Source organism: Ochlerotatus camptorhynchus, unplaced genomic scaffold (assembly GCF_037179485.1).
Source record: "Ochlerotatus camptorhynchus isolate MF236.1 unplaced genomic scaffold, CSIRO-AGI_Acam_v1.1 ptg000030l, whole genome shotgun sequence".
Taxonomy (NCBI): domain Eukaryota; kingdom Metazoa; phylum Arthropoda; class Insecta; order Diptera; family Culicidae; genus Ochlerotatus; species Ochlerotatus camptorhynchus.
The window spans coordinates 66781-83010 of NW_027040521.1; the positions used below are offsets into that span (position 1 = coordinate 66781).

Genomic DNA, 16230 nt, shown 5'->3' on the forward strand with positions numbered 1-16230 from the left:
CAATCATCTCTCCTCATCTAGACTTTTGCCCTTCCATTTTATTTCTTGCCAATGCAACACAAATATCGAGATAACAGCACTTGCAGAATAAAATAATGCGTTTGATTTTGAGATGTAATAGATCCACTTCCTCAACTTTGATGCTAGACGCCTTACAATGGTTGTCGGTGAAGCAAATAATTGTATATTTGACTATGGTGTTCATTTTTAAAGTAGTTAACGGTTTGCTGCCTCGATATTTGTGTGATCGAATTGAAGGAGGAAGTGATTTTCATAGATATAATACTAGAAACGTGGTTGAAATAAGAACACCACATTTTTTGACTTGTGCTTCACAAAGTTCATTATATTATAAAGGTCTTTTTTACACGGGGGATACGTACCGTGTAAAAAAAAACAACGTAAAAAAAAACCTACGAGATTTTGATTTTTCACATGCATAAATGTTTTTAAAAAATCGGATTTTGATGCCATTTGTAATTATAGCATGCTATGGTCCATATAGACATATTTCTGTATTTACACCAAAAATTGTGATTTTTTTCTAAGTATGCCATTCGATTACCTATAGCTTGAAACGGATAAAGTGATTGAAATCAAGTCGATAGGTTGTATCGTTTTCGAGAAATCGTTAAAAACGTACCGTATAAATCGCGAAAAACCGTGTAAAAATAACCGTGTAAAAAAACCGCGTAAAAAAAACCGTGTAAAAAAAGACTTCAGTGTAAATGTTTTCATTTCAATGCCTTGACATATCAAACGTTCAGCAACACTTACAGAATTTAAAAGACACTGCATTTCACACGTTGAAACTGTCTTTTGAACAGTTATCCAGTGATTTTTTTATGAATTGACAAATTATGTATCTTGACTAAGTTATCTCTAACGGATTATTTTATATGGATAGCAGTCATAACGACTTTTTTAATAATTATTGTAGCACTGCAAAAACTATTTCTGTTCGCCACGATGGTGATGATGGATTTTTAATATTTGATTTAATAGTAGATTGATTAAAAAAAAAAGTAGTCTACAACGGTTTGAGCCTCGCGCGCGTATTACGGATATAGAGGACTGAATTTAACATTTGATAAAACAAAATGCAATTTTGAAGCTTATTTGGAAAATGCCTTGACTTAGTAGTAAGTTTTCTGGCAAATGTTGGGGGTTCGTGAGCATTCCTGACATTGCTGAAAATTATGATAGCGTCAGATTGCGGGGTTGCTAGTGTAATAGGATGCTTTGTTGATTGTTCATTAACTCTTGATTGCTTGTAATACTTATGAATATTTTAGGTGGACAAAAAGGCGAACTAAGAGGTGGACGCCTGAGCTTTTCCACATTTATATCGCTGTGAAGCAACTGTAAACTCTGAAGGGAATTTATTTCTGTAACTGAAACCAGTTCGATTTTGTTTGCTAACCTGGTTAAAATGTCATATTCAAATATCTTAAAGATAAAACGTCCAGCTCAAACCTTTGTAGGGGTAAGAAGAGGTAGGACCATCATCATCATCATACATCAAAACCCAGAATACACATTGAAAGACTGGCAATGATTTTTGATTGATTTTCGAGAATGCTCAATACTTCATCCATTAGTTCCAAAGTATACCGGTGGTAGATGAACTTAAAACCGGACACTTAAGCTTGCATATTCATCTATTTTATAGAATGGTCATCCAGTTCAGAACTTTAATCTAACAAATCTTACTTGTGATTTGTGCGATTAATTTGTTACACCAAAAATCTATTAGGTGCTAATAGAATGTCTTGTAAATACTGAAGACTCCAATAGAGCGTGAAATTCTTTCTTTTTTAATTTGGTGAACCCATGTGATTCATTCCATCATCCCAATTCCCGTATTTGATCGAAACGGATTTGCCAGTAGGAAAACAAATAGTTTGGCGTATTTTGCGCGTCGTGTGAGGTGAGGTGACAGTGAAGTGGTGATAAAGTGACAATTGTCACCTCGGGTGAGGTGACTCTCCATTTGATTTGTATGGAAGGTCGCCTCCCTAAGCTCAGTCGGTAAAGGCGCAGCTACAAAACAAGACCATGCTGGAGGCGGCTGGGTTCGATTCCCGGTCCGGTCAAAGAATTTTTCGGGCTGGAAAATTTCACGACTTCCCTGGGCATAGAGTATGATTGTACTTGCCACACAATTATACTAATGCAAAAATGGTACAGGCATCGAAAGCTCTCAATCAATAACTGTGGAAGTTTACGTAGAACACTAAGTTGAGAGCTCGCAATAAGCTAATATGCAATAAGCCATGAGAAGAAGGAGGAGGATCACCTCACCCGAGGTGACAATTGTCACTTCCCTTTCATCTCACCTCACAAGCCCCGCAGAATAGGCCTAAATAACGGCATGTATTAAAATAGGATCCTATTATGTAAGTTGAGTCGAGCTTCGCTTCTGGTCACTGGTCTATTTTGGTATCATATAAGTAATAAAAATGTGAAGTAAGTGGCACGGTAACCCAAAAATGTGAAAGTTTTATGGATTCTGTTCCCGTAAGGACCAAATGGAAACAACGAACGTCGCGTTAAAGTAGAATTTAATGAAGGTATAACCACTTTTTCGTGGCTTTTTTGTCTCCAGGTTTAAAAGATCATCGGTTGTAGAGGCTTATTCTTGTGTGAAGGACACCGCCGTTGAGTTTGAGTTTAAATAAATCCCAGGTCCTATAACTTTAAGGAGACTTGTAGTAACATCGCTTGATTATCGTGTGTTTTGTGCAACTTAACATCGTCATCAATGTTACCTTCAGGGCTGGTTTGGAATGGTTGCAATAGCAACGCGATCTTAGCTTGTTTGATGTGATATGAGGGGCTTGGTGGCCTTAGAGCGACCATTTTTGCTTACTGAGTAGAACATCATTAGATTAATCTCAAGCACCTCCACATTCAAGATTCGTTAATCGCTTTATTTGTTAATGTGAATACATTGGAATAACAACAAATCGATCATTGGTATGTTGTAATAAAAGGAGCTCGTTTGCCTAGTGGCAAACGTTTATGCTTAATGAGCAGAAGACCGTGGGTTCAATCCCAAGCTCTTTCGCGTTATAGGTTCGTTAGGATACCAATTCAGCTTATCGTTTACTAAAACGAATCCTGCTGCAAACCCAACCCTCTTACCCAATATCCCTGTGATTCCTCGTGGAAGTGCAGAGGTGTATTCGGCTTCCATCAAAACGAGTGTCACGTCAACGCATTCCTCCCTATTCCTTTCTTGACCTGCGTTCGGGTGCGGCCGGCGCTGGTATTGCCTAGTTTGCGATCACCAGTTTTTACACATTGAGGATGATTGCTAACCCCAAGCATCGTCTATTGGTTCTCTGTGTAATTACAGCTGATCTGGCAATAACAGAGTAGCAACCCTGGGCTGTCAATCATGCTCATGCTTATGGCAAATATTTGTGATGGTTCCTGGGGGGCTGATTTGGACGAATTAAGGTTTATAACTAAAAAGTTTCATATGAAATCTCCAGGTGATTATGGAAATTTCTATATCCTCATCAAAAAACTCCCAGAGTGTACCTTGTCTTTCTTGGTAAAATTATTTAACAGATGTTTCTATTTGGCATACTTTCCTGATAAATGGAAAAATGTAAAAGTTTTATGTTAATAATTATTTATGTTGTACAGGCTCAATCGAATTAACTTTACAGAGCCGAGTTATCAATTTCGTTATACATTATTAATGTCTTATATTTTAAGTTAAAGGAACTGGACCGAATACTCGTGGTTGTCTCGAGGTTAGTGGAGATTTACAATTTTTTGGATGGGAAAAGGGAGAAATGTGAAATGTGATTTACGATACAAATATTTAATTAATCCTAAAACATAAACTTATTTCTATTTATCATGAAAACAAACATTTAAGAAAAAAACCCACACGTACAAAATACAAACAAAACACAAGGTTAATCAAACTAACAATCTAAGGTTAAATGTAAAAGTTGTTCCAATTCTTTGGAATTATGGCTTATTGGTTTCATCAATAAGTAAACATTTCAGAAAGATAATTTTGAATAGAATGATGCTTCACACCAAGGCGAAGTCAATTTTGCAGATGCGCAGTTTGGATTTCGCCATGGGCATTTATCTACTCATCAACTCTTAAAAGTTACCAATTTTATTCGTTCAAACAAATCTGGATGCTGCTCAACTGGAATTGCTCTTCTAGACATAGAAAAAGTATTCGATGCTGTTTATCCTTGATTTGTTTTCCGTTGATCTTGTTTTCCATGCTGAGCACCAATGCTACAGACGCCAGGGAGGCAGACCTGGACCCTACCTATCGACCCATCAACTCATGGACCGGGGACCAACGGCTTTACTTCCCTTCCGAAGGAAGGCGTGATCAGAGATGTTATGCCTCAGAACATCCCGGCGAGGCCGACAGGGATTGAACCCAGACCTGCAGCGGTAAGAGATAATCACGCTTACCACTACACCGCCGGCGCCACTAATCGATGGTCTTTGGCATGAAGGTTTTATTACCAAATCGAGAAAGTTTAATTTTCCGCTCTATATTATGAAATTAGTTCAAAATTATTCAACTTACAGAACTCTACAGATAAATTATCAATTCCAAGTCTGAACGACTACCTGTTAGAGCAGGAGTTCCTCAGGGTATCATTCTTGGGCCTATATTGTATATAATTTTCACTTCGCACCTCCTTTATTTGCCTCAGGGTTGCCACATATCTTTATCCGTCGATGACACAGGTATTTCCGCCAAAGGAATAAGTCTTCATGTAATTTGCAGCCGACTGCAGAAAAGTTTAGATATTTTCTCTTCTTATTACAAATGGACAAATACAAATATTACAAAAATGGAATATTTCTCTCAACACTTCAAAACTCAACTTATAATACTCCCACATAAGCCAAGAGCTTCCTTTTTTAAACCTAGTAGTAGTCACAAAGTTTCTATGAACGGAGTTCCAATCATCACTTTTTTCAAAATGCAGCACCTTAATTTGGTTTACCGAAGTCAGCAAAATTTTACTGGGTTTTTGAACTGCGGATCACTCAGTTTAGCGAAAAATTAAATTAACGAACAATTCGCAATCATAAATTGACAAAAAAACTACAAGGGACAGCCCAATGGGGTTGTACGCAATGATGACGTAGGTCTACGTGGTATGATATAATAAATATTTTTGTTAACTAATACTGTTTTGCCATTAGTCAATCAAAAACATATACAGTGCCTGAAGTGAGTGAGGTCTTGAAGAATCCATCATAATGGATAAAAGATGCAGATCAACGAGGAAGACAAGAGAAGCGTTAACTCTTTATTATTAAAACAATTAAATGAGAAAAACATAAGTTAATAAAAAAATATTTTTGGCACCTTAAAGCATGTGCCATAAAAACTAAACATATTGAAAATAAAATACAGCATCACAGAAAATATACCACCTTATTGCGGCCATATGTTGACTGTGTTAACGTCATCATTTCGAGAATCAAAACTTCACTTATTAATTTCAGGTTCATAGCTTACTCCGAATAATTAAAACTAATAATTCTAGAATGAAACTGTGCAAAGATGTTCTACTGACGATCAGTTTGTCAAAACATATATTATTCACACATCCTTTGGTCTTATCCCAATAGTCTTCAAAATTTATAATACGTATTATTTTTATGACTACTTACCACCCCAAGATTAATAAATCCATTGCGCTCGGCAATTTCATGGGCCTGCTGATTATCCACATTACGTTTGAATTTTACGAGAAAGGAGCTGGTGAAAACATTGCCAGCAGTCGATTTGCCATTAATCGCTGCCACCAAACAGCATAGTATCAGACTCACAAATATATAACACCATTTCAGCATCATAGCTTAGCAACACACACTGTTCACACTTCTAATTCAGATTATTTTCGTGAATCCTATTTTATGGTTACTATTGCACGCTTTTAGAGATGATGTGCAGGACTTCTTTGATGACGATACACAACAGTTGGCGCCGTATGTGTGTTTTGACGCAAATCAGCCACCAGAAGGTACGTTTGTATGGGTGACGAAATGGAACTTGAATAAAATCAATAAAATGTATGAAATCTCAAAATCGACTCAAACTAAAAAAAACTTCTTAGTTCCATGTGCAAAATTAAATAAAAGAATTGTATACTATTGATTCCGAATGTCCAAGAATATCAATCACTAGAAACATATTGTAACTAACGACACTAAATCCATGTTTTTTGAAAAATAAAAATAAGTTCTTGTAGACAAATTTGGAAAGAAATGATAGCTGTTTTCTAACGCAAAAGGTCAACGAGATGCCACCGATTGAGAAATTTGTACCGATCTACAAAACCGCACTTGTCCGAAACAGATGTGAACACTTGCTCCCTTTTGTTACGCGTTTGTATAACGAATGGGCGATGAACCATTCACAATCTGTGTATAATCCTGCCAAATCTACCCGAAACGTGTCATCTGTTATGCAGGCAAACTACCAGTAATCAAACTCTTTATCAGTACCATGTTGCACAAGAGTAAAATTCAATGGAAAATTGCACGAACATATGCCGGAACTTGACGCATAATTGTCCCATGTACTATGCAGTTTCATATACACATGGGACAATTATGCTTCCAGCGGCGGTATAGAAAGCTTCCAAACTGTGTGCTTTTTGGAAGGGGTGAACAAGGAAAACACCGCTTGATGTTGATTAAAGTACATTCAGTTATAATGTGCGCATGTCCTATACAAACGTCACAAATATTTAAAATGTGTTTCTTACGTTGCATTTTGTTATAATTATGGCATTACGAGTTTGGAAATTAATTTTGTTGTTGTTGGAGCTTTTCTTAAAAAAAAATATTTCGGCTCCATTTTTTAATTGTTGTTTATTTTTGCTTATACCTATGTTGCTGTAGCCACTAAAAATAAAATAAAGTTAAATATCAAATAAACACAAAAAGACAAACATAAAAACATTAATGAAAGTACATTAATTTATCTGTCAGTGATTCCCGACCGGCACGGATGAGAATCTCGAGAAAATTGCATCGCGTGTGAGGTGGAAGTCGAAGACAGTTGCAACTCTATTGAACACTCGCTGCAGGCCGTAAATCGCACGCATGACCTTTCGAACAGTGTGGTCAATTCTAAGAATTTTTAGATTTACTTTTTACTTCGGATCTAGGAAGATACAACTGTGGTATAGATGTGGATCCAGTCGCTAATTTATTAATTTTCAAGTTTAAGATTATTATTTTGTTTTAAATGTGTACAAAATTACTGTCAGAACTATTTGTATTGGTTTAGCAAGGATTATGTTCAACAGGGACTGCAGGAACGATTGAAGAACTTGCAACAAAGGGAGAACTAAAAAGAGTATAGAATATAATCCACATTTTGATATCAGTGAAAACTCATTGATAATTTATTCAGATATAAATACTATGTTTGGATAACAACTTCAGTAATCACAATGTTATTGCATAAATGGAGAGAAAACAAAATTAAAATACATCAATTTTTGATTTCATCACTAAGATATCATAATGATATCAAATTTTGTTTTTACTTCAATTTATTAATATATCAAATGTCAACATCAAATGTCATCAATGTCAATGATGATATAGTCAACAAACTAATAACAAAATTTGTATTCATATTGATGTTGAGAACAATATTTTATACCATTTCGTTATTATTTTGATTTTAGACTATGTCCGTGATGTCTTCAATTATAAGTCAAGTTAATATTTCGAGTAAGGAATCAAAGTTTCAGCATGCTGGAAATACCCTCCCCTTGGCTAGTTTTTGCACCTTGCTGTTGGTGGGCGGGCTTATTTAATGCTTTATAGTGGAGTGTTGGAGACGGTAGGTTTATGGTCGGCGTTGCTGGCTCATGCCGCGATAGAATGGCGTCATGGGCAGGCAATGGGGATTACTAAGCTTCCCCTCTCTGATAAACCACTGCATGAGAGAACCAAAGATCTAGTCTAGCAGTCATAGTATCACACTTGTTACTCCTTTAATTGAGAGCCGCGTCGTAGTACGCTTACGTATAGGCACTGACGTTGGGTGTGATACTGGCGGGTTTTTCGCAAATCACTCTTATTTTTATTTATTTTTACGCAGATAGATTTATTTGGGCAAGGGAATTATACTATTGAAATATTTCAGAAAGTGCCCAACGGTGCTCCTTCTATTTGCGTGACAAGCTTTCATTGTTGTTTTCATTGAAGTATTACTCAGGAAACAATGTTAAACATCATTTTTGTACATGGTATTGTAACTAATCTTATATGTACTTCATTTTGATTTGGGATAAGTGTTTGAACTATGGCTCGGGATTTCCACTGTGGCGTGCTTCTATTGTGACATACCCATACGTATTTTTGTGGTGCGACATAGTGGAAGCGTGTGAGCATAGTTGAAGCATATACCCTATATAATTTAAAAATCAACTAGGAAACTAACTTCAAAATGAAGCATTTTAGTCACATGAAGGTGTTACCTGGGTCGAACTAAGATATAATAAATAGGTATAGGCTTAAATCAAAAGTACTTGAAACACGTTTAATTTTAGATTACAAGCACAAGTGCAGGTACTTAATAAAGCATGCGTTATGATTGATTAGGTGAATTAGAGCTTTTAATAATTTATTAAATTAGACTAATGAGATATCATAATCATCAAAAAAAAAAACTAAACTTCAGAAGGTCTAATGACATTAAGTAGATTAACAAAAGAATTAGGATGCGGGGGGTCCGCTTAGGTAGGCAACTAACCTTTAAAGTTGTAGAATAAATCTTCTTATTTAGTCTTGAACATTAAAAAGAAAACGCAGGCAGCATTAAGCAGATTAACAAGGAGAGGAATAGTTTAGGAAATAAGTAAAAGTAGAGGTATGTGACAATTAATAACTTTTAAACTTTTGGAAGTATTGTATTCCCCTGAGTTTGTTGTACTCGATTACTATATTATTCCCTCAATACGCGAAATCTCTTATATATGCGGTTAAAGCATTTGAGTTAACTTATTTCTTAGTGTTCAAGTACTTACATTTTTAAACAGCAGTCAATATTGATCTATGAACTAAACCATAGGGGAATTTACGTATTCTCGTCAATCTAAGCAGCGTCCGGACTTCTATTAGCAATTTCTAAGCGTCACACACATATATGACGGGTTTGTTTATTGACATTTATCTGCTGCTTGCTGTTCTATCAAATCCAATCGACAGAATTGATCAAAACGGGTTGAACACGTTTTTACATCGCTCCAAACTTCTCAGGTGAGTGTGACTATTGTCGGCACCATTTCTATTTGAACTGCGTGTTAACCAGCTGTTCTATTATCGGCAACTTGAAATCAGCCGTATTTTGTAGTGTGTATATTTCATTTAAAGAAAAATCTGGCATAACAGTATTGCTCAGTCGTAAAAATGTAATAAGATTGAAGCTGAAAGGGTAAGGAATCGGTTGCATACATTCAGCGAAAAGTTTTGATGGGAAAATACAGTGAAATTAATGTTTCAATTTCGGTTGCCGAAAACAGTCAATGGGTGCCGAAGCCATAATTTACCCTACGTAAAATCGATCTTTCCTTAGGGGAAAAGTTGGCTTCGGCAATACCTTAACCTATTATTGTCAGGGGGGTAAACAAAGTCCTAGAGCACTCAAATTTGGCCAATAGTTGCTCTGAAACACAATGTATCCACATGCCAAAATTGAGGTCTCAAAGACGTTGTTTACCCCCCTGACGATTATAGGTTAAGGTATTGCCGAAGCCAACTTTTCCCCTATGTGGTATTGATGCATGTTTAACTTTTCGCGGCTGCCGGAATCAACGCGCCTACGTCTACGGAGCTTAGGCAGAAGTGATTCGCAATGCGGTAGAGCTCACCAAAAGTTTTTTTGAGCTTCTGTAGTATACAATTTGTTCGGTACGGTCGGGAAATCTTGAAATGATTGATACGTGCGGTAAAATAACTAAATTGAAACAAAGCTCAACAGTAAAATAAGTAGAATATTTAGGGAGGAAACCAAAACTAATCAACTTGCCAACATAGGCTATCACATTTATTTTGGTGGCACTCTTTAAGTGATAATAAACTGTTTTTTTTCTATACGGTTATTTCGCGTGGCGTTCACAATTTGCGCGATTTTCGTATCTTACGTAATTTAGATGTTTAGCTCTAAACGGTTTTACTAACTCGAGGTCATTCCTTAAGCGGTGTTGGTACAGGTTAAACCTTTGCCGACTGTCGGATTCAACGCGCCTATGTATACGGAGCTTACGCAGAAGTGATACGCAATTCGTTAGAGCTTGTCAAACGCTTTTGAGCTTATGTAGTATAGAATTTGTTCGGTGCGGTCGCGAAATCTTGAAATGATTGATACGTTCTTTAAATTAACTAATTTGATACAAAGCTCAGTAGTAAACAAGTAGAATATCTAGAAAGGAAACCAAAATTAATCAACTTGCCAACATAGGCTATCACATTTATTTTGGTGGCACTCTTTAAATGATAATAAGCCTTTTTTCTCGCTTCGGTTGTCTCGCACGGCTTTTGGAATTCGCGCGGTTTTCGTAACTTACATAATTTAGATATTTCGTTCGAAACGGATTTACTTATTCAATCGGTTTACTACGTGGATGTATCTACGCGCACACGTCACAGCATTTTTTCTATAACTATCTTGAAACAATACATACGGAATCCAGTGTTCAAGCGGCCAACATAGGCTAGTCCTTCTGGTGTATTGTCAAAGATAGAAGCAAAATTTATTCAAATGGGTCAAGTCTTGAAAACTAAGCTGTCACGCAGCTCCAGCTTGATACCCAATAAAAAAAAGTTTCAGCATGCTGGAAATCATTTAAAAAGTAAACAAAAATTTATAATACTGGGAGACTACAAAATGTTTGCAACCTTCAAAGAATATAGATTAAAATTACAGTTGGAGGATAAAACAGCAAAAAAGCTTATCTTCCATTTAATTCCACTTAATTAATTTTGGTATCTATATGTATACGTATTTTTTGATTTACGGTTTTAGCGACTTTGCAGTCAATTTAATTGTTTATAGGAAAGTTTGAACATACTGATAGGTAAGCACATATCATCGGTAAGAGACGTGTGTGTGAGAAAATTTGCGAAAAAATCTAAGGGCACCGGTGGGATTCGAACCCACAATCCCATTCAGTACACGGGTGCATTGCCAATTATACAACGGTGGACCTATGGTCTACGGATGTATTTGGCTAATGACATTTGAGTTTCGAATCCGTTCCCCACCCTAGTCTTTTTGCGCAAGCGTTCTCTGATACACAACAATCGTCTATTATCGACGGTACAAGCACATATCGTCGATAATAGACGATTGTTGTGTATCAGAAAACTCTTGCGAAAAAAGACTAGGGTGGGGAACGGATTCGAAACTCAAATGTCATTAGCCAAATACATCCGTAGACCATAGGTCTACCGTTGTATAATTGGCAATGCACCCGTGTACTGAATGGGAATTGTGGGTTCGAATCCCACCGGTGCCCTTAGATTTTTTTCGCAAATTTTCTCACACACACGTCTCTTACCGATGATATGTGCTTACCTCTCAGTATGTTCAAACTTTCCTATAAAAAAAATGTATACGTATTTCGACTACAATGTGCAGTCTTCATCAGGATTATCAAAATCTAACCCCCTTAAGTACTTATCTTCTAGGTAAGAATGCCAAGATCACAGGTATAAATGTGTATCGGTTAATCGGAACCTACCAATCTAAAAAAAAAAAACAAAAGATTTAAGTCAAGTAAAGGAGAAAAATCTATACAACTCTCTAATAAGGAAAATTCCCAAAGGCTTGGTAGCTATCATAATAAAGTAATGAAATTGAGTAGTTAGCGTAATGCTTAAATAAAACAGCAAAAAAGGTTATCTTCCATTTAATTCCATTTAAATTTTGGGATTATTGATATGTATTTCGACTACAATGTGCAGTCTTCATCAGTGTCATTCCCACTAGACGATTATCAAAATCCAACCCTCTTAAGTACTCAACCATTTAGGTAAGATTGTCAAGATCACAGGTATAAAAATCAAACTACAATGTGTAAAATCGGAACCACCTTACTACAAAAACCAAAGATTTAAGTAAAGTGAAGGAGAAAAATCTTTACAACAAAAGAAGATTTCAATTATATTTTCGTTGTAATTTTTTTTTATACAATTAAAAATGGCGGCCGAAAATACCCGTGTCCGCTGTGCACTCCTGGCTGGCCAATAAGTTTTATCTGCAACTGCTAATCTGTAACACATAAACGCATGCAATTAGCAATCTGTATAAGATTCTTCGGCTAATCTCCTACTCACATAAAAAATGTTATTTAACAAAATGGCGGCCATATAAAAAAGTGGTCGATTTTGACCCCTTTTTCACTGTTTTCGGGCGAATGGGAGATTAGTTGAAGACAAGTATGAAAAACCAAAATTTAAAAGCTCAAGTCGATAAGATAACTTATCGGCCAGTGAAAAAAAAAAGTGGTTCTGAGAAAAACGCGTTTAAAGATTTGACTGTACTTAAAACCACCATCTTTAAAAATTGGATACCGATTTCACGTATCAATAAAATTCTGCTTAGGGAAATGAAACTAGATATTATAAAGTACAAAAAAATGTAAAAAAATATCGAAAAAACAAATTAAAAAACAAGATTGGTAACACCCCCTTATGTTGTTTTTTAGAACAAAAAATAAAAACGAAAGACGTGGATCAAGAAGATTCTACATTTGAAGCATTTTCAGGATTACAGATAAAAACAAGATTGATAATGAAGCGTTATCGATTTTCTTAATATTCAAAAATTGTAAAAAATAAAAGTTAAGTTCAGGTACATCCTGAAATTAAAAAAAAAAACTATCAAGCTCTGGAAGAAGAACAATTTTCTCAACTCAATGAGACGGTTTTTTTTTATTTTAGGGATTCAAGAAAATATTGTATTTTAAAGAAACACTCAATATTTGAAGGCATTAATTTTTTTCAAAAATTTCAAAAACTTCAAACTTCAAATAGATCTTGTCTATTTATTTTTAAAATCTTAAATTTGGTTGAGATGTACAACTTTATTCGGTATTAGATTTTCAATAATCATCATTATAAATAATCTGAACATTTGTGAAGTTCAGTTTCGAACCTATTTGGATACGGTTGTCTTTTAAGTTTGTTCTCTGTTTTGTGCGTGCGTTCGCTTTCATAGTTTTCGGCTGCATTTGCCGGATTAGTGCTGGCACTCTGCCTTCCGGACGATTATACATGTGTGATTGGTGGTTTTATCGCTTTCCGAGAAGTTTTAGAATCGAGAAAGAAAACGTGATTCATCATGTTTGCAAGCATCAGAAGAGATGTCGCTATCTGCGTTGTTTGTTTGTTTTTCTCCCGGATTAGACATTTGTGGCATCGCGAGTGAGAATTTTAATTTCAGTTTATTTACGCGCTGTAAATTGCGTGATAGAGCTCGGCACGGCCGGTGTTGATGTTGGTTTGCTCGCAACTGTTTTTTGCAAAAAATTAAGTGTTTTCGACCGAAATTGATACTGAAAGTGTATCAAAAGAGCTTCTGAACGTGTTTCGCAATTGGGTGTGTTGAAATTCGTGCATTCCCGGTTGATTTTCAGTGGAAATTCCTTATCACAAAACTGCTCACCGAGTTCTCTAGAGATGAACTAGCCTTCGGCTAAAAATCTCTATAATAAAGATTTTAAAAAAAACCGAGTTCCTTTTTTTTTGCCGTTTGAAGACAACGGGTTTGCTTTCACGAGTGACGTTTATTGGATCCGTTTCTTTGCACGGGTGTGTTTTTTGTAACCAGTAAGTGTGCTTGTGATTTTCATTGCCTACCGGGAGGCCGGTTCACCGTGTTCGGATGTTACGCTTTCAGCGTGTAGTTCTACCGAGAGTCTCGTAACCGTGTGCGAGTTTGAACACGGTCCGGTTGGTAAATTAACTGGGGAAAGTGCTGATAATGTGTCCGCCGCTAGTTTTGGTAGTGATTCGGTGGCCGACGTTGCCGTGAATCAGCGAGTTTACGGCTTGCAAAAGTGCTCGTCTGCTGGTCTCTCGCCAGTGTCGGAGATTGTGAGCAAGCTGAAGGATGCCTTGCTGGATACGCCCAAGACTGGATGGGCGGTAGCTGGTGGCCGTGAACGGTTCCTGGGGAAAGCAATAGACGCGAACCTCCTCCCAAATGACCATGGCAATGCAGGAAGTTTTACAACAGAGGTAATTGCTATAATATATTTTTGCCACAGATAGCAGACATGAAGTTCAAGTGGAGGTGCCGGGTAAAGGTGTTATATCGTAGACAAATGGTAAGCTACAAATTGGCTTTTGTCGTTGTCGTAGTCGCTGTCGTAATCGCCGTCGTAGTCGTCGTAGGCAGTACCGGTAGTATATTTATTTAAAATTAACCATCAACCGCGTATTTCTATTATTCATTACATACCAAGTGAAATTCGAGAACGTAATTTCATTTGAATAGCTTGATTAACCAAGGCTTAAACAATCGTCACGTAGGTCATAGCTTATTATGATTACCTGAACCATGCCTAAAGAGCAAATCGAAACATTGAACGTCGCGTGAAAATGGAATTTAATTAAGGCCTAAGTACTCTTTCGTAGCTTTTAGTTTTAGGATTTGAAAAATCGTCGGTTGCAGTGGCTTGCTTACTAAGCAGAAAAACGCGGTCCCAGGTCCTACCATAGTTATAACAACTTGAGTAACGGTATAATGTAATATAAGGGACTCGGCGGCCTTAGAGCAACCGTTTTTGCTTACTGAGCAGAACATCATGAGTCTAATCTCAAGCTCATCCACATTCAAGATTCGTCAATCGTTTTATTTGTTAACATGACTACATGGTAATAACAGCAACTCGATGATTAAAGAGGAGCTCGTCTGCCTAGTGGCAAACGTTTTTGCTTACTGAGCAGAAGACCATGGGTTCAATCCCAAGCTCCTTTGCGTTATATGATCGTCAGGACATCAATTCCGCTTATCGTTTACCAAAACGATCCCTGCTGCAAACTTAACCCTCTTACCCAGTGATTCCTCGTGGAAGTGCAGAGGTGTATTCGGCTTCCATCAAAGCGAGTGTCACGTCAACACATTCCTACCCCTTCCTCTCTTGAGCTGTGTTCAGGCGCGGCCAGCGCTGGTATTGCCTAGTTTGAGATCATTGAGGATGATTGCTAGTTCATTATTTATTCATTTCGTCAAGCCAGTGTAGGCTACATACAATGATAATTACAATGTTTACTTACATACTATGCATTAATTCTATTCTGTTTTAGCTTAGTTTTTATTTGCTGCTTGGACATGGTGATGTCAATAGTTCTACATTGCAAATTATACAGGCGCATCATTCCATTGATTGGGCTATTTTTTGCATAGTTTGTTCTGTACGATTTTTCAGAAAATAAATTCCGTTTTCTAAGATATCGACAAAGTATGTAGAAGTTTAATTGTACGAGAATTTCAGCCGAATCTATGCGCATTGAAATAGTGTCGTTTATGAAGAAAAGCATTGAAAATTGGCGGCGCTCCGTAAGTGTTTGTATATTGCATGCAGCATGCAGCGCGCTTCATAAGATGGTAATGGAAATGCAGTCCAATTCAATTTACGTAAAGCATATAAAAGGAATTATATTCGCGAGTGATAATTTTAATTTTAGTTTATTAACGCGGTGATGATGTTGGTTCACTCGCAACTATTTTTGAAAAAATTAAGTATTTCGAACGAAAGTGTACCATAAGTGCTTCTAAACGTGTTTCGCAGTTGGGTGTGGAGAATTTTGTGCATTCCCGTTTGATTTTGGAAATCCTTATCACAAAATTGCCCACCGATTCCGACGACGACGGGTGTGCTTTCGCAAGAGTAAAGGCCGGCGCACAATGCATACGTTTTCGGGTTTTTTGACAGATAATGCATGGGCTAACTGTCAAAAAACCTGAAAACGTATCTATTGTGCGCCGGCCTTAACGTTTATTGGATCCGTTTCATTGCACGGGAGTGTTTTTTTGTAACTAGCGTAAGTGTGCCTGCGATTTGCAACGAATGACGGAGATTGTGAGTAAGCTGAAGGATGTCTCGCTGGATACGCCCAAGACTGGACGGGCGGTAGCTGGTGGCCGTGAACGGTTCCTGGGGAAAGCACTAGATGCGAACCTCCTCC

At 36.9% G+C, this 16230-nt stretch overlaps 1 protein-coding gene across 1 annotated transcript in view; it reads right to left on the reverse strand.

Moving 5' to 3' along the window:
* amon (amontillado) overlaps window positions 1-6526 on the reverse strand; it is a 42700-nt gene extending 36174 nt beyond the window's left edge. The window contains exon 1 of the mRNA XM_065230555.1: window positions 5683-6526. Coding sequence (XP_065086627.1) covers window positions 5683-5868 — 186 coding nt within the window. The 5' untranslated portion in view covers window positions 5869-6526. The remainder of the gene's footprint in view (window positions 1-5682) is intronic.
* Window positions 6527-16230: the final 9704 nt, after the last annotated feature.